The 17,998-nt window shown below is 33.4% G+C and overlaps 2 protein-coding genes, 1 long non-coding RNA gene and 1 pseudogene across 3 annotated transcripts; 2 read left to right on the top strand and 2 right to left on the bottom strand.

Moving 5' to 3' along the window:
* The first annotated feature begins 824 nt into the window (after positions 1-824).
* Positions 825-4,537, top strand: LOC112796212 (ent-kaurene oxidase). Its single transcript, XM_025838564.3, has 8 exons — positions 825-1,269; positions 1,359-1,519; positions 2,597-2,758; positions 2,860-3,000; positions 3,092-3,346; positions 3,512-3,673; positions 3,768-3,962; positions 4,040-4,537. The coding sequence occupies exons 1-8, from the start codon at positions 1,107-1,109 to the stop codon at positions 4,355-4,357; spliced, it is 1,557 nt and encodes a 518-aa protein (XP_025694349.1). The 5' UTR covers positions 825-1,106; the 3' UTR covers positions 4,358-4,537.
* A 1,510-nt stretch (positions 4,538-6,047) lies between these two features.
* Positions 6,048-6,235, bottom strand: LOC112799113 (small nucleolar RNA U3; annotated as a pseudogene).
* Positions 6,236-6,913: 678 nt separating this feature from the next.
* Positions 6,914-9,494, bottom strand: LOC140184395 (uncharacterized). Its single transcript, XR_011880920.1, has 2 exons — positions 8,768-9,494; positions 6,914-8,682 (listed from the first exon to the last, which is right to left on the bottom strand). It is a non-coding gene; the product is annotated as an uncharacterized lncRNA (long non-coding RNA).
* A 3,616-nt stretch (positions 9,495-13,110) lies between these two features.
* On the top strand, positions 13,111-16,053 carry LOC112794629 (receptor-like protein 7). The gene has a single exon (XM_025836618.2). It carries the CDS (start codon positions 13,177-13,179, stop codon positions 15,556-15,558), a length of 2,382 nt encoding a protein of 793 aa, XP_025692403.1. The 5' UTR covers positions 13,111-13,176; the 3' UTR covers positions 15,559-16,053.
* Positions 16,054-17,998: the final 1,945 nt, after the last annotated feature.

Here is a 17,998-nt window from a genome sequence, read left to right as displayed (position 1 = left end):
AAAATGGAACATTCAAAACACTCAAACGGACTTCTCGCTTTCCCAACGTGAATCCCAAACACACCCTAAATGGCTAAATTTAATTTACTTTTCTGCCATTCGATGCCTTAATATGTTTGTTTGAATGATTTAAAGTTTTAAAGGTAAGAATGGCTTGAAAGAAATGAAAAAAAAAAACATGCAAAGTGGAGAATTCATGGCCAAGTGGAGAATTCATGGCGTACACGTGACCCACGCGTACGCATGAGAGGGAAGTCTGCCAAGCAACGCGTATGCGTGACCCACGCGTACGTGTGATAAGCATGTCTGACTGAGGCATTTGGATGGAGGGACTGATCCGTCTGATTTTTTCAAATGTCAGGGACTTAAAAGTATTTTTAAATGGTTAAGGACGAAAATGTCCGCGAAAAAAAAAGTCAGAGATCTATTTGTCTTTTACTCTTAATAATATTTATTAATTTTTATATATTTATATTATATGTCTTATTTTATATTATAATATATAATATATACTCCGGGACGGGTTCACCCTAACTCTGATCCCGTCCCGTCCCACTAACAAACCCGTTCCGATAAAAATCTGTCCCGCATCTAGGACGAATACCTGCAGGTTCGGGTACTCTTACCACCTCTACATTTACTCTTATATTTTATAGATTTTTGTAAATATTATAATTATTTTATTTAAATTTAAAAAAATCCATTTAACATGTGTGTATATTATTAATTGAATTTTTTTATAAAAATATATAAAATTTAATTTTATAATATATTAGTAATTTACTATGTATTTATTAACAAAATTTTTTTTCCTAATAGTTACGGGAAACTGGCAAAGATTATGGAAAATGATAAAATGTGACAAGTGAGTGGAATTGGGATTCGGTAGGCACCGTGCACTGAATCTAAAAGTTCCTTGGAAGTTGAGAGATACTCCTTTGACCTCTGTGTCTGTGTTGTGTGATTGGGACGGTTCGTGTCACGAGTGCATGCTACTTACTTTCCCTCTGCCCTAAGCCCTCGCCTGCTTCTGTCTGTCGATATATATATAGTTCTATGACCATTTCGTTTCCTGCAATTCAACACAGCTCCAAGAGTTACGAGGCATGCAAATGGACACCCTGATCCTTATTCAGGCACAACCCTTTGCCTCACTTGTGGTAGCTGCTGTCTCGCTTCTCCTCTTTCTTTACCTAATAAACCGTAACCGCACCCCGGCAGCTGCCTCACTTGTGGTTGGTCTTGCTTCTTCTCTTCCTAAAGTAACAGGTTAGCTCCATTCTTTTGCACTAGACTTTGTACTATTTATTTACCTTCCTTTAACTGAACTGAAATCGGGTGATTTTGATATATGTCAGTGGTTCCGGGTTTACCAATTGTTGGGAATTTGCTGCAATTGAAGGATAAGAAGCCGTACAAGACATTCGCACAGTTTGCCCAAAAATATGGTCCCATATACTCCATCAGGACCGGTGCTTCCACCATTATTGTTCTCAACTCTGCCCATCTTGCCAAAGAGGTCACTAACCTAGTCACTCCACTTTACTATTTTACTTTCTAATTTTAGTTCCAACTGTCCACTCTACTTCTGACTCAAGAAGCCAGGATTTTTTTTTTTTTAATTGAATCATTGAATACTATGATTAATAATTAATTTCTTAGTTTAATAGTAATAGTAATATATCTTCATTTAAGTCACCAAAAAAATATATTTTCATTTAGATAGTTATATACTACTATTTTAATTCAACTTTTTAATCGTTTGTAGTCTTAATATTTAAAATTGATAATTTTATCTCTTTCAAGTTCCAACCTAATTATGGAATCTGACCAATTCGAAATCATCCAAGTTTAGTATCGAAATTTTTCTAAAAGTACCAAGATCACATATTATGCTGAAGCATAAACATTGACCTTATGCTGAATTGTTGATGTTTTCAGGCTTTGTTCCGATGAAACTTCTCTTTTTTTTTTTTATCCGAAGAAATTGCGTATACTTTTTTAAAATGCACCAAATCTTGTATATGTAAAATAAAAAAGATAACTTGTGTTTGAAAGAACTTTAAAAGCATTTGAAAAACTTTTCAAAATTTATTTGTAATGATCAAACTTAAAAAATCTAATATAACTTTGTATAATAGTAAATATCTAAATTTGCTATTGTATTTATGTCTACTATGATTTTTTTAAATTTTAAAAATTAATTTACCAAATACAATTGTTAATGTTCTTGTTTATTTAAAAGTCATTTTTAGTCTGATTTATTTCAAAAGTACAAACAACCTCCTTAAAAAGTTTTACCAAAATCTCAATTAAATAAAGTTATGGTTCTATGTATAGCATGACTTTGGGACAAATACTTTGGAAGTGTTTGCTCTAGTATCTACAAGTTAAGTACTAATTTTTAGGCACTAGATGAAACACCCTCCTTGGGATTAACTGAGAGCGATGCCATAGCCTTTTTTTGTAACTACTGGTGTTTACTCTTGACCAATATATTATACATCAGGACCAATTCTGGCTATTTTGCACTACACTAGTTTATTATTTTTTCATAACTCCATCCCTTTAATTCTTCTTGTTTTATTGTAATCAGGCCATGATTACCAGATATTCATCGATTTCATCAAGGAAGCTGTCAAATGCATTAACAATTCTGACTTCCAATAAATGTATGGTTGCTATAAGTGACTACAATGACTTTCACAAAATGGTCAAAAAACTTATTCTTGCAAATGTTCTCGGACCCAATGCACAGGTTGGTTATCTGGCAACCTTATCTGTTTGAGTGGCAGCATCTTTTTTTCCTTTTGGAATGTGAGAGGCTCTGAAATATATATCTTTCTCTTAATTATTCAGAAGCGGCATCGTCTCCACAGAGAAGAAATGGTGGAAAACATGTCGAGGCAGCTTAATGAACATGTGAAGAACTCCTCTGATTCCCCGGTTAATTTTAGGGATATATTTTCTTCTCAACTTTTTGGATTGGCAATGAAGCAAGTGAGTTTGTATTTAAAGGTTGACAGATGGTATCTATTGTAACAAGTAAAATAATATAGTTGTTATAAAACTGAGCATGGGGTATTCGCAGGGTGTAGGAAGTGATGTGGAATCCATTTATGTGGATGATTTTGGAAATAAAATATCAAGGAAGGACATGTATCAAATTCTAGTGGTTGACATAATGGAGGGTGCAATTGAGGTTGATTGGCGAGATTTCTTCCCATACTTGAGATGGATTCCAAATAGGAGCATGGAGACAAAAATTCAGAGAATGTGCTTCCGCAGGAAAGCAGTTATGAAAGCATTAATCAATGAGCAGAAGAAGAGAATTGCTTCGGGAAAGGTAATGTATTCTAAGAACTCAAAATTTTGTGTTTCTGTACTTCATGTCTTGTTCTCAGTGTCTTGTCTTATCCTGTTCTCAAAAACAAATGCAAATGCAGCCCTACTGTACAGCTCAACTTAAAATCTGTGCAGAGGCTCACCCCAATTTGATTGTTTCTTGCAGAAAGTGAATTGTTACATTGACTACCTGTTAACGGAAGCGAAGGAGCTAACCGAAGACCAAATTATGATGCTTCTTTGGGAGACCATCATAGAGACTTCGGATACTACATTAGTTACCTCCGAATGGGCTATGTATGAACTTGCTAAAGACAAAACACGTCAGGTTGTTCGCCTTACCTGTGTTTTATCTATTGCACCGGTTAGTTATTTCTGTTAGATAAGATAGCATCACTGGCCTGTTCCTCTTTGTATGGCAGGATCGACTGTATTCGGAGATCCAAGATGCATGCGGGAATGAGAGAGTAACAGAAGACCATTTGGCTAAGCTGCCATATTTAGGGGCTGTATTCCATGAAACTTTGAGGAAGCACAGTCCAGCTCCCATTGTCCCACTAAGGCATGTTGATGAAGATACTCAAATAGGAGGATATCACATTCCGGCTGGGAGCGAGGTCTTATCCTAACCTTTTGGTTCAACTTTTAAGCATTTTATATTCTTTGTAATGACAGTGTAGGGTGATTTCAACAGATTGCTATAAACATATACGGGTGTAACATGGACGAGGAAGTGTGGGAAAATCCGGAGCAGTGGATGCCGGAGAGATTTCTGGATGATGAGAAGTATGAGAGCATGGATCTGTACAAGACAATGGCATTTGGGGTGGGGAAGAGGGTGTGCGCAGGGGCTCTGCAGGCGAATCTGATAGCATGCTCGTCAATTGGGAGACTGGTTCAGGAATTTGAATGGGAGCTGGCTCAAGGTGAAGAGGAGAATGTTGACACAGTCGGCCTTACCACCCACAGGATGCATCCCCTCCTTGTCAAAATCAAGCCAAGAAGCAAATAATCAACTACTCCCTCGCAACTCCCAACTCCCCCCTCTTACTTTCTCCTTTCTCTAAATAATCCGCAACTTCTATCCCAACAAATTTTTCTTCCTTTAATAAAAATTGTATGTGTACTATTTTACTTGTAACGTATTTTAATTTCAGCACAAATCGAGCTAGCTCTCTTTTTCGTAGTACAAGCCTACAAGGGTGCAACATATCTTAAAATTTATTTTTCGAAGATAATTTAGTATTTGTATATATTAATCTCAATCAAATGATGACCAAAATTACTAAAAACTGTAAGCCCTCCTAAAATTTTTGTTTTGATAATGATGATGAATCTTACTGCTCTTTTCATTTGAAGGACAAATTGGTCACTTTTCCATTTAATTAAAATTTTTTGTTACCATATATGCACTTTTTGAATTTAGCTTAACTTTCATTTGTTCTTGGGATAAATTACTGAAAAACTCAAAATCACCCAAATCCCCCAAAATAAAATTTCCTTCGTAAATGTTCCAAGACACATTTTTATATAAATCGAATTTAATACAGAAAATAGTACTAAATTGAATTAAATATATTCGAATTATATGCAAACTAGATTCGAATTACATGCAAATTGAAAAAGGCCATAAATTGAAACAATAAATTTCGAACTAGAAATGACCATAAATCGAAACAGCTGCATTCGATTTTTATTTCCATGTAAATCGACCCAATTCAGTTCGATTTAGACATGTAAATAGCCGTCCATGTAAATCAAAGCCAATTGTTTCAGTTTAATGGTTTATGGAAATTGAAACCCATAAATTCGATTTCCAAGCAAATCTCCCTCAATAATTTTTAATAAGCATAACTCATAATAATTATATTTAATAAATATTTTTTTATTTTAAAATATTATAATAAATATAAATATATAACTTTTAAATATATATAAAGTTATATTAAATTTTTTAATTTCAATAAAAATAAATTATATATTTATTAATGCCTTAGTCATTCAACATACTCTTTTAGTACTCTTTTTAAATGCTCTAAATAATCTTATTATTATTATTATTATTATATATGATCAATTTTTTATTTATTTTGTTCAAAAAGATCAACAATTCATACATTGATGTTCATATGTTCACATCTATCTGGTCCATTGCTAGCTGGCCACTGCTTCATATTCCATCAAAGATGAGACACATTGATAGTGGTGTACAATCGTAAATAATTAATTATTTTATTATGTTAAAAATTTTAGATTTGATTATATTTATAGAATAATTTGAAGTTGCTTATGTTGGTTGTTTGAAGATAATTTCTATTGATTATAGCCTTTTCATTATATTTACTAGTTACTAATTTGTCTTTTTCATTCATAAAAAATTGAGAGTAGTAGGAATAAAAGAAGGATAACCTGAAATGGCTATGCATGCAACCACCAAGGCAGAACCACCGAAATGAACACAGAAACCACACAACTAGTTGTATCCCCTCCTTCATTTTCCATAAAGCGAGGTCGAGAACTTGTTGATATTGTTCAGCTGCTCTCAATACAAGTCTCACATCGCCTGAGTTTTGAGAAGCCAATAATTTATATATCAGATGCGAATGCAAGGATGACACGCACAAATCGAGAAATGGTCCAAATTTTTTTGCCTCCCGTGTTCCCGTCAATGGATGGCGGAATTATTGAACGACACTGTTTCTGGTTTGGCGAAAAAATATAAGAAAAATAGGTCGTGCTAAGAACGATCCTCCACCGTTCAGCTGAACTATTAATCATGCTCTGAACTCACAGTCATTGTTCATCCACTAGACTTCGGTTCCTGTCTCCTTTGAACTCAAGGATACAAATGTACGAGTCTATAAAACAGATCCTGTTCAAGTACGGTCGTGGATTATTAGTTGTGTGTTTAGCTATAAAACCTGCGTCTGTTTTGTGAATGCTGAGGATGTAAGACTAAGCTTACCCTTTCGAAATTCAGAAAATCTTAAAATTTAACCACATTAGATACAGGCAAGGCAAGATTTTGTTTCTCCGTAATCTGCTGTTTGTTGCCTGATTAAAATGCATGCCCAAATTAAAAATGTGTGTTGAACCCTGCTGATGCTTCTCTCTAACACTATGTCTGATATGTAAATGTGTTCAGTTCTCAAGTCTCATATGACTTGGGCACAGAGAAGTATGGTTAGGGAACAGCATTGGTAAGTTATGTTGCCTCTTTAGCTCTTCCATATATATCAATGCAAGTTTCAAATCATCAAATGGCTGCATGCGACTTGGAATGAGAAAAACCTTGTGTGAAGAACAAGTCAAAAGAGTTTATGACACAGGATAAACAAGCATAAATTGTGAACAAGGAAATTGGCAGTTTACATTATGAGCAAGAAGATTCAACTAGCTAAATGCTATCGAGTTAAACTTTGATTAGTTTTCAGTTTTAATTCTCATCCAGATGCACGACATTTTATTTATTCATACCCTGTGTGCATAGTTTGTTCATTGGAGCTTATCCCAGTTAAACAAAGTGGTTAAAAAGCACACTCATTTTGACTCTTGTATAGCATAGTCGTTTCATAAAATGGCACTCCCTTTTCTCTGAGTCATATCTAATAATCAATATCAATAATTACATGTATTTTTGGATAATTGTGTTAATACAAGAACTAATCGTTACACTATTAATCACGCTCTGGTCTCAAAGATGCAGATATACGAGCCCTTATACCGATGATTGTCATTCATATCAACCCTCGTTTTCTCTCTACCGATGTGCCACTGTGGGACTATTATACATGTTACATAGTGTATGTCTGTGTGCTTCTTTAATCTATAATCATCATCCTTATCCATTATCACAAATTTACTGACATTTTTAATTACATGCTTTGTAATTTGTATGATGAATACATCTCATAACATTCTTAGTATACAGTTTTAGATATAGTAATAACATATTTGTTTTTAAATTAGAGTTGTCACGGCCCAAAATGAACCATGATCGGCGCTTAGGAAACAGTTCCTAGCAAGCCTATGAAACTCAAATATAAATTAAATAAGAAAGTTACAAATATTTTAAAGAAATTTACAGTTTCTAAAATGAATAATTTCATATTTTTATTAAAAGGTAAAATAAATAGATATGGATGGATCCTGCCTATGACATATGGAGCATATGACGTCTAAGAACTCAACAAAAATGAAGTACCAATTGCAGATTATCATTCTTGAATAGAAGACTCACACATTCAAGTATTTGTTCCTGGAAAATATCTTTAGAAAAACGGAATGAGTTTTGCAATCCAGTGACTAGACAATACATCTATAATCTACATGAGACCAGATAAACATTATCATAAAAATAATTTTAGTTAGAAAATAATAATTTATATGAATATGTGAATCAATAAGGGAGTTCTCATACAGAAATAAAATCAAATAGTCCACACTTAGGCGGCTCCACCTCTAAGGGTAGCCCTTTCCTCTCGTGTGTCCATACGGAATAACAGATCCAACGTGTGGCCTACACGTTAGGCTAGCAACGCCGGCTAGCAACGCCCCTATTAACTGAGGTCTGAGTCAGATGCATCTAGGTTAACGTCATAACCACCGTTAACTACGGTTTTCTAATACGAGCCTCCCAAACCAATTCAAAACATATAATTTCAAATACAACAAATATTTTACCTTTTAAATATATAAGGTATCGAATCAAATCAAATCAAATAATACTTTCTCATCTGAATCATATTCAATCATATTTTCTCAATCTTAAGGCATTTCAAACATGTTTCACAATTCCAAAATAAGTGAGTACCAACCAAATTTTAATACTTCAAAAATACATATTCAATTAAAACCAAATGCTTTAAGATAATATAAACTTTTATTTTCAAACATACATATAGTCTCATAAAAATATATGGTCTCATATGCATATTAAAATGAGCTTCATAAGGATAAATATTTAGTTCTAATAAATCAATTAGTAAAATCAATTTAAAATCATTTGATAATAATTTTTGTGAGTATAACTAAGTTCAAAGTTCCGTATATCAAAATAATTATAGACGTAACCATTATAAATGTAAAGCCTACTCACAACATGGTCCTAAGGGACCGAAGATATCGAACCCGGAGTGCCAGAATCCAAGATGAGGAGGATTGAAGTAAAATAAAATGAATGAGCGCTGAATTTGGATCGAGACGGTGGCAGCAACTTTCACGGCTACATCGCAGATGTAATCATAACATCAACAGCTCCAACCGTTCCATGATAGCACTAATACCAGTACTCAAGATAATTTCCACCAGAAACGCAACAAAAGTAGGGCGATAATACTAAAACAGAGATATATTATCGCAATTAAAATCAGAGCATGTAAGAAAAGAAGAAAATATAGCAGAGTAAAGGTGGAAGCGTTACAGTTTTATAAATGGAGTCAGAACAGGAAAAATTGTGCTGATTTAGAGACAAGAATGAAGGGGGTGTGGGGCTGAGCAAGATCACAACAGGGACGGAGACGGTTCATTAGTAGTGACGTCGGTGATGCTCCCCTGACGACGAGCTCCGCTGATGGCAACAACAGACGCGACGATGGTGAACGGCTCCTCCATCGCGACTCTTTCTTCCTCCCTTCATTGGCCGACTCAAACTCTCCCTCTTCATTCAGCAATGACGGTGACCCCCAACAGAGATGGCGGCGGTTGAAGCTTAGCGGCGATGGAGACAAGGCGCGGCGGCTGTAGCAGTTCGACGACGGCGAGGCAGAACTGCGGCAGTCCTTCTTCCGCGTCTCCTCTCTCGCACTCGTCCCCCCTCTCGGACGCACCTCTCTTGGTTCTGGCCTCTGATGGCGACGCAACTGCAGTGAGCTGAACGCGGCTGGTGGCAACGCGACGGGACACGAACGGCGTGCTCCAGGCTCGCGGTGATGAGGTGCGACTCTCTCTCTCCTCGCATGGTGGCTCGGCGTGGACAGCTCCCGCCTTCCTCCTCCGTTTTCTTCTCGCGGTCTCCCCTATTCTCTCTTTCTTTTTTTCCGTCAGGGTCTGGGTGTGTGTGCTGTGAAGAAGAGGGTGTGACGGGAGTGAGAGTGTGTGCGGTAGTGAGAGGTGAGTGAGTGTGTTAAAAGAGGGTTAGGGTTTGGTTTGAAAAAGAAGAGGAACAAGGGGTATTGTAGGGATTTTACAAGAGTGAAACTCGCACAATGCGCAGAGAGGTAGATTATTTATATTATATAGTATATTTTAATAAATGTTATATAGATTTTGAATTTATTTACTTTTAAAAAAAACATAAGTTATTTATATTAGAGTTATACAAAACTGTATTTTCTTTTCTTTTTTTTCGATTTGCATTAATGGTTATACTTTGTCTTTTCTTGCAGTTTTTTGTTTGTAAATAATGAAAAAAATAAATGAATGAGAATGAAAAACATATAAAAATGTTATATTAAATTTAAGGAATTTTTGACAATTAGTATAAGAGATTAAAAAATGAAGAATAGTAAGAATTTTAATATGTATAAGTTGTAGAATTTAAATATTTGTAACTGAAATTTTTTATAATTATTATTATTATGACACTTTTAATGTATGTTTATTGCATTTAATCAGTACTTGATGTTTCAATTGAATAATAATAGATAAGAGTTTTTTGTTTTAATTTTTTTAAAAGATTTTACTAAATAGTGATTGATTGATTTGCATCAAGCAATTGGGTATTACCTCTTCCGGTCTCTTATTACCACTGCAAATTCTTCTACAACAAAGAGAATAAGACATGGTCAAAGAATGATAATCCATTCTAAGTAAATTGTGGAAGCACTACACATGTGGAATAACAATTTAAAAAAGAGGAACACGTAAATGTAAATTGTGGAAGAAGTACTCTACATGTAAAATAATAATTTATAATTTGATGATGAAATATTGCAATTGATAGTATATATGGAGCAATAATTTTAAATGCACATTAATTTTGGTTGTGACTGTTGGATAGAACCGTTTACAAAAGTGGAATACATAAACTTGTGCTACTTGCAATGAGTTCATAATTAAAATGTTATTATTTATAACAAATAAATAGGGCTATTGAAAATGATATTGAACAATGAGAAGAGTAAACGACAAAGTTAAAAATCTTTAGGAAGATACCTGGGACAAATTTTCTAGCTGAATGGTGACGTTGGTCTAAGACTCAGAATTGAGAATTGAGCTCTGATAGGGAAACCGCAAGAGGAGGAATGGAGTTTGCCCTGGTTTCTACAATTTATGCAATGCGGCTCCATCGGAGATGGACATCGCGATATACAATTTGTTTTGAGGAAAAAACAATGGCTCATTGAGCGGAAGAGGATAGAGGAAATAGGATGGGACCGGAAGAGGATGGAGGAAATAGGATCTTGGTACGGAGATGTGCTAAGAGGGTGAGGGTTTGAGAAAGGTAATAAGCTCTTTGGTTTTGAGAGCTTTTTATTGGGGTAAATGTTAATTTATATTTTTGTTGTTTTAGAAATAAGGATTGATTTGGAAAAAGTTGATTTGTTGATTTTTATTGTGTTTTTTAGTTATTTTTTGTATTTTTTTATGTGAAAATAAAAATTGATTTGGCAAGATTTGAGTGGTGAATTCTAAAATTTTGCCAAGTAAGTGTTGGTGTTGACTTGACGTTAATAGAAGAAGAGAAATAACTTAAAAGTAATGTAGGATAAACCTATGTACCTACTTTTATATATTAAGAATAGATAGATAGATTATTTTTACTCGACATTTTTGGTATACTAATACTTTATATATCACTCAAATTTTTTAAATAATAATTCTCAATCTCCTTGATGTTATTTTGGAAGAATATTGTTATATAGTTTGATATACAACAATTTTTATACTATTTGATGGCGAAGAAAAAAATTGTTAGGCACAACTGTTTCAAATCTAATGACATTTCAAAAAAGTAATGACATTGAAGCACCACCCCAATTGAAAAATTTGTGCAACCTTATACTTATATTTAAAGTCAAAGTAAATTGTTTTAATCTAAAAAAATATTATCAACAATACACTGTTATCAAGATATTTGTTCTAACAAAAACCTCAACACCCATTACAACATGCAAAGATGGAACAAATAACATAATCAAAAATGCATACAACTCAACAACTTATAAAGCACATATTTTTCAAAGAACCTATGATAAAAAAGAAAGCAACAACTTTAACAACAACCAATAAAAAAAAGGACGAGCGTCATATAAAAAGACTAAGTCCATCAACTAAAACAATGCAAAAATTAAATCACTAAATAAAAATATCACTTTGTACAATTCTAACATCCAAATTTTTTTATACTATAAATTATTTTAAATAAAATACCTTTCAAATTTAACTTAGTTTACACATTTAATTTAATTCTACAAAATATAATAATATTTAATATTTATTATATACTATTATTAATTTACCGTCTCGTCCTGCACATACGCGGGTCTCATTCTAGTGTCTATTAAATTAGCAAGTCAAGGAGGATAACATAAGTTTTGGTGATTAAGTTCTAATTAAAATTTTATAAACAAATTTTAATTTAATTTTTTTCAAATCATCACTTGCTAACTTCACTGATTAACGGTTTATGGTTGTAAATTAAGTGTACAGAAAAATATATAAAGTCTTCTGCAATAATATATATCATAACATGTTGATTTTAGAAGTAACTTTTCACTCATGTGTACTTAATAAAAAAGTGATAAAACAAATACTTTTGAAAAATTTTGCAATTGGATTGAAGGTCTTTAAGAAATAAAAAGTATCAAAAAAGTTTCAGAATTAGACTTGTACCAAATCTCTTTAAGAATTGTAACAGTGGACTTTATTTGTCTCTGACAAATGATAAGCGTGTTTAGTATAATATTTTCACTGGCTTATAAATCTGGTGTTTCAATTCTTGAAGAATTTATTTGATATTTTTTTTTCAAAAGAACGTGTAAGTTTACTACAAAATTTGTTAAAGACCTATTTTGTTATTCTAAAAATAGTTATTTCCTTTTGATAATATTAAAATTAAAGCAAAAAAAAAATGTAAACTCTCTCCCAATATTATAAGCCAAAGTAAGTTTACTTTATGGAGTCAATGATACTAAACAGATTAAAGAGAGAAGATTAAGTATAACGATAGAATGCAAGTTAGCAAACTCAAATATTAGAGACAAATATCCAAAACCTCCAGTGTGAGAAAGAGAGTTAAATTTGTGGAGGATAACCAATGAAAGCACAGAGGTTTAATGCAGCAATTACATTGAAATAGCACCATTATTTTAGAAGGAATCCAACGTAAGCTAAGTATGGGAAAATGACATGAATGTCTCAGGCTCTCAGCCTTCATGCATGTACTTTGAACTTTGAAAGGGTCTGCAGATGCCGTGTCCCCAAAATGAACGGCGACCAACATCACAATCTCGTGAGGTGAGTATGATTTATCATCACTTAGAACACCGAAAACAAGCTAAGGAAGTTTGTGGAGGTAATTAAATGAAGTGAAAGATAATTGAGGTTTGAAAGGTACCTGCGAGTGATGACTATATATGAGTAGAGAAGTCATGAAGCTTCATGTAACAAAGTCAAATAGTAGTGACAAAAATATACTATCAAAGAACTTCACTATCAAGTTGTAACAAGGGACAAGTTAGTTCAGTTTGTCCAAGGTATTTAATGAAGCATTGAAACCTACTTCGATAACTAGGGACAAGGTTTTTATAGTATCACCATAAATGCTTCACTATAAAAACCGATTAGAGTGTCCAAACATTTCATCCATTGAAACCTATTTCGATAAAAATGACAATGATGGGATTGTTGCATTCTGTTGCTTTGTCCACACAGTTTCTTCTCCTCTTCTCATCCTCCCTGTTTACAAACTGTTTAACTTTGAATGATTCAACTAGTACTCATCATCATGGGTGCCATCAACATGAGAACAATGCCTTGCTGAGCTTTAAACAAAGCTTCATCATAAGTAAGTCTGCATCTTACAATACTTTCAGTTATCCTAAAACTTGTTCCTGGATTCCAACCACAGATTGCTGCTCCTGGGATGGCATTGAATGCGATGAGCTCACAGGTCATGTCATTTCCATTGATCTTAGTAGCAGCCTGCTCTATGGTTCCATGGATGCCAATAGCACCCTTTTCTCACTTGTGCATCTTCAACGCCTTGATCTTTCAGACAATGACTTCAATCACTCGCAAATTCCAGCAAGGATGGGTGACTTGTCACAACTGAAGCATTTGAATCTTTCTCAATTTGGTGAAACCACATTGTCAGGTGAAGTCCCAACTCAAATTTCCCATTTGTCCAACTTGTTGTCCCTTGATCTTTGCAGCTATATTGATCCACAATTTGATTTTCCATTAATAAACCGTTTACAACTTAAAGAATCCACTCTGCAAAGCTTAATTCAAAACTCAACAAGACTTGAACAACTTCGCCTTAATTTTGTCACCATTTCATCATCTTTACCTCATACTCTCACAAACCTTACATCTCTGCAAAAACTCTCTTTTCGAAACTGTGAACTATATGGTGAGTTTCCAGTTGGAATATTCTATCTCCCAAACTTAACTTCTTTGAATTTTGCGGAAAACCAAAATCTGCAGGGTGCATTACCTGCATCCATTGGAAACCTGACCAATTTAGCTTTATTGGCTCTTGGAGATAATAGCTTTCATGGTGAAATCCCGCAGTCTCTTTTCAGACTCGAAAATCTTGAACAATTGTCTCTGTCGTATAATTTCTTTGAAGGACAACTAGCACTTGACATGTTTTTGAAGCTAAAGATGCTTAATGCTCTTGGCTTGTCTGTCAACAAATTGACTTTGTTCTCACAAAATAGGAATGTCAATGTGACAATCCTTCCTCCAATTCAATCATTAGGATTGAGTGGGTGCAATTTAGCTGGGGAAGTTCCAACTTGGATAATGAATCTAACCACTTTAAGTTCCTTGGATCTTTCTCGAAATAATCTTCAAGGTGAAATTCCATATTTCTTCTTCAGGTTAGAAAATCTTACAGTTCTCGATCTATCTCATAATACATTGGAAGGACAGATCGAGCTTGACATGCTTTCAAAGCTCCAAAAGCTTACTTCTCTTGGTTTAGGCGGAGGCAACAAATTGTATTTTCTTGAAGGGAAGAACAGTTCCAACGTAACATTTCCTTCTCAAATTCAAACTTTGATTTTAGGTTCATGCAACTTAGTTCATTTTCCCAATTTTACACAACACTTGCAGGAGTTGACTGATCTTTACCTATCAAACAACACCATAAAGACTATACCGAGTTGGTTATGGAACAAAACAACTCTTCAGACTTTGGTTATTTCCAACAGCCTATTGATAGGAGAAATATCCCCCTCCATATGCAACCTGCAGTCACTTGTGGTACTTGATTTATCTTCCAACAACTTAGTTGGCATGATTCCATCATGTTTGGGAACGTTTAGCCGATCCCTTCAAGTTTTGGATCTCGCAGCAAACAAATTAATCGGCAATATTCCTCAAACTTATGTGAAAGGAAATGCCCTTCAGTTTATTGATTTTAGTTCTAACAAGTTGTACGGTCAATTACCAAGAACACTTGTCAATTGCAGAATGCTTGAGTTTCTAGATGTGAGACATAACCATTTCAATGACTCATTTCCTTTCTGGTTAGGATCTCTTCCTAAGTTAAAGGTTGTTTTTTTAAGTGATAATCAATTTCACGGAGCTATAATGTGTCCATTGAAATACACATTTCCCCAGCTTCGAATCATTGATCTTTCTCAAAATGGTTTCTCAACAAAATTAACATCAGAAATAATCATGTGCTTCAAATCGATGATCATATCCAACAAAAGACAACTGGATTTCAAGGACGAGATTTATTACAGTGAGAATGTGTTTCTAGATATTGATGTGGTTTCATTTTCAATGTCCAACAAAGGAGTTGTCATGGATTATCTTGGGGGTCAATACCTTCATCACATGGTAGCCATTGATCTTTCATGTAACAAAATTTATGGTGAGATTCCAGACACCATGGGAAGTTTGAATGGTCTTGTTGTGCTCAACTTATCCAATAACATGTTTAGTGGCAGCATCCCATCTTCCTTCGGAAAGCTTTCAAATCTTGAAGTTCTCGACCTTTCTCTCAATAACTTGTCAGGGAATATTCCTCAATAACTCACAGGGCTAACCTTCTTGGATTTCCTCAATGTGTTTTTCAACAATCTCTCAGGTCCAATCCCAAAAAATGGCCAACTTTCAACATTTGATGAGAATTCATTTAAGGGAAACAAATATTTGTGCGGGATTCGGTTGTTGAAGAAATGTGAAGATCATCCTAAGCTTCCATTGCAAAAACCTGATGGCGATCAAGATTCTGAGTCGGGATCTTTCTTTGAATTGTATTGGATGGTAATTATAATTGGATATGGGGGTGGCCTTGTTGCTGGGTTAGCACTGGGAAATGCTTTTGCGGTAGATGTTTATAGGTTGCTGAAAAAGATCTTTTAAGTCAAAAGTCTATATGTTGATCTTTTCATGTGTGTAATCTTAGATTATTTCTATTTTTGTGTTTGTATTTGAAGTTATTGTGTTTCTCTTATGTAAGAGTCAGCTATGTGTAAACCCAAATAAAAGTAGACATGATAGAAAGATAGATATAGTGCATGTTTGGGCGCCATTATTTTGTTATAAAAAGATCTTTTTTCAATGAAAAAAGATCTTTTTTTATTTTTTAACGTGTTTGGCAAATTTCTAGTAGTAAAAGTAAAAGCACTAGTAAAATCAAAAAAAGATCTTTTTTGAGAAGCTGTAATTTACATCTTTTTTTAAAAGATCTTTTTTCCTTAAAAAAAGATGTTTTTCATGTAATAAATAAACAAAAAAGTACTTTTATATTGTTATACCCAAACATAATTGATAGATAAAAAGACTTTTTACATAAGATATCCAAACATAAAATTACTTTTACTTCTCTATAAGATCTTTTAAAAGAAGATAACTCGAAAAAAGATCTTTTCTTAGAAGTTCACCCAAACAAGCCCATAGTGTGTTATATTTCTATTTTAATTTTTCTATTTTTGAAATAAGAAAAGTCATACTTTATGTTCTTTGCATACAATAATCCATTTCCTTTTGTATATTTTCTCTTATGCTTATGCTTATTCAAGACACGATGTCTTGTAAAGTGTAAAAAGAAGTCAGTCTTTTTTTCAAAAAACAAGTATTCATTGATATGAAAAAGATTATAAGTAAATCAATTGAGCCTACAGTAATAATAAAATGAGATTTCTGAACAAAACTAAAATTACAACCATCCATAGTCTAAATCTTTTCATTTGAAAAAGTTACTAACAAAAACAGGAAATTTCTTCTGCTTTTCTTTCTCTTCCATTTCAAGATGAAAAGTCAGCAACACCATAGAAGGAAGGAGAAGCAATGATGAACAATCTCTCTCTTTTTCATAGTTAGAGCACTAATTTTTCTCATAGGAATTGAAGGAAAATAAGAAATAAAATTACAATAACACCCGGTAAGGATGTGATATTATTATTCAAATAGTGGTGGAGGTTTGCAAAAAAGATAAATCACTGTAAAAAAAAGATTGTTATCTCTTGTAATAAGAGACATCTGAATAATCATGTGTTAGAAAGTGATTTATCAAAATCGAATGGACCATAAAGAGATATTGTACAAGTGATAAATGAAGATAGTTTTTTTTAAAGAAATAGCAATGAAAGATTTTAGAATGTTTGTGAAAAATGGAGGCAAGACAAAATTTTGGGAAGATGTCTGGTTGGACGAATGGTGTTTGAAAAATAAGTTTTTAAGGTTGTATTCTATTTCTTTGCAAAAATCCGAACTGATCTCAAATTGTGGTTTTTGGGATAGTTTCTGTTCGAACTGGAACCTTTTATGGAGAAGGCGTTTTTTTTTAGTGGGAGTAAATACTGTGAAGAATTACACACTATTTTACATAATATTATCCTTAATGCAGGTACCGAAGATAATACTATCTAATCTCTTTCTGAGGATGGGTGCTTTTCGGTGAAATTACTGATTAGTACCACCATGAGAGAAAAACTAGGAATGACAGAATCAAAACATTTTTTTGGCAACATTTGGAGAGAAATAGTACCGCATAGAGTGGAGATGATGTAATAGTTTGCTTTATTAAGTAAACTAAATACCAAAAAAGGCTAGTTAGGATTAATATTATAAGTAGAGATGAATCTAAATGTATCTGTTTCAAATAGAATTAGTAAAATTGTGGCTATTAATATCATTTAAGAGTGATTCCACTTATAAAACCTATACAAAAGAATTAGTAGAATAAATGTCTAATTTATCAAATTTTCAAACAAGTCCATCGTTAATTTGACCGACCATAAAATTTTATAAAATTAGTTAACTAGTTTCAACTCTCATTAAAATAGTTTCCTTCTCTATTAAAAATTTTATATCCACTCTAATCTATTTCAGAATTCATAATCCTCTATAATAGATCTATTTTAATTTGAGACCAAATTTTTTTTTAAAAAGTATCTTTCAACACATCACCTAATAATTAACTATCTTCCTAAAGTCGAATACTTATATTTCATTCCCTCAAACTAGC

Source organism: Arachis hypogaea, chromosome 4 (assembly GCF_003086295.3).
Source record: "Arachis hypogaea cultivar Tifrunner chromosome 4, arahy.Tifrunner.gnm2.J5K5, whole genome shotgun sequence".
Taxonomy (NCBI): domain Eukaryota; kingdom Viridiplantae; phylum Streptophyta; class Magnoliopsida; order Fabales; family Fabaceae; genus Arachis; species Arachis hypogaea.
This window is presented reverse-complemented; position numbering and strand designations above follow the sequence as displayed.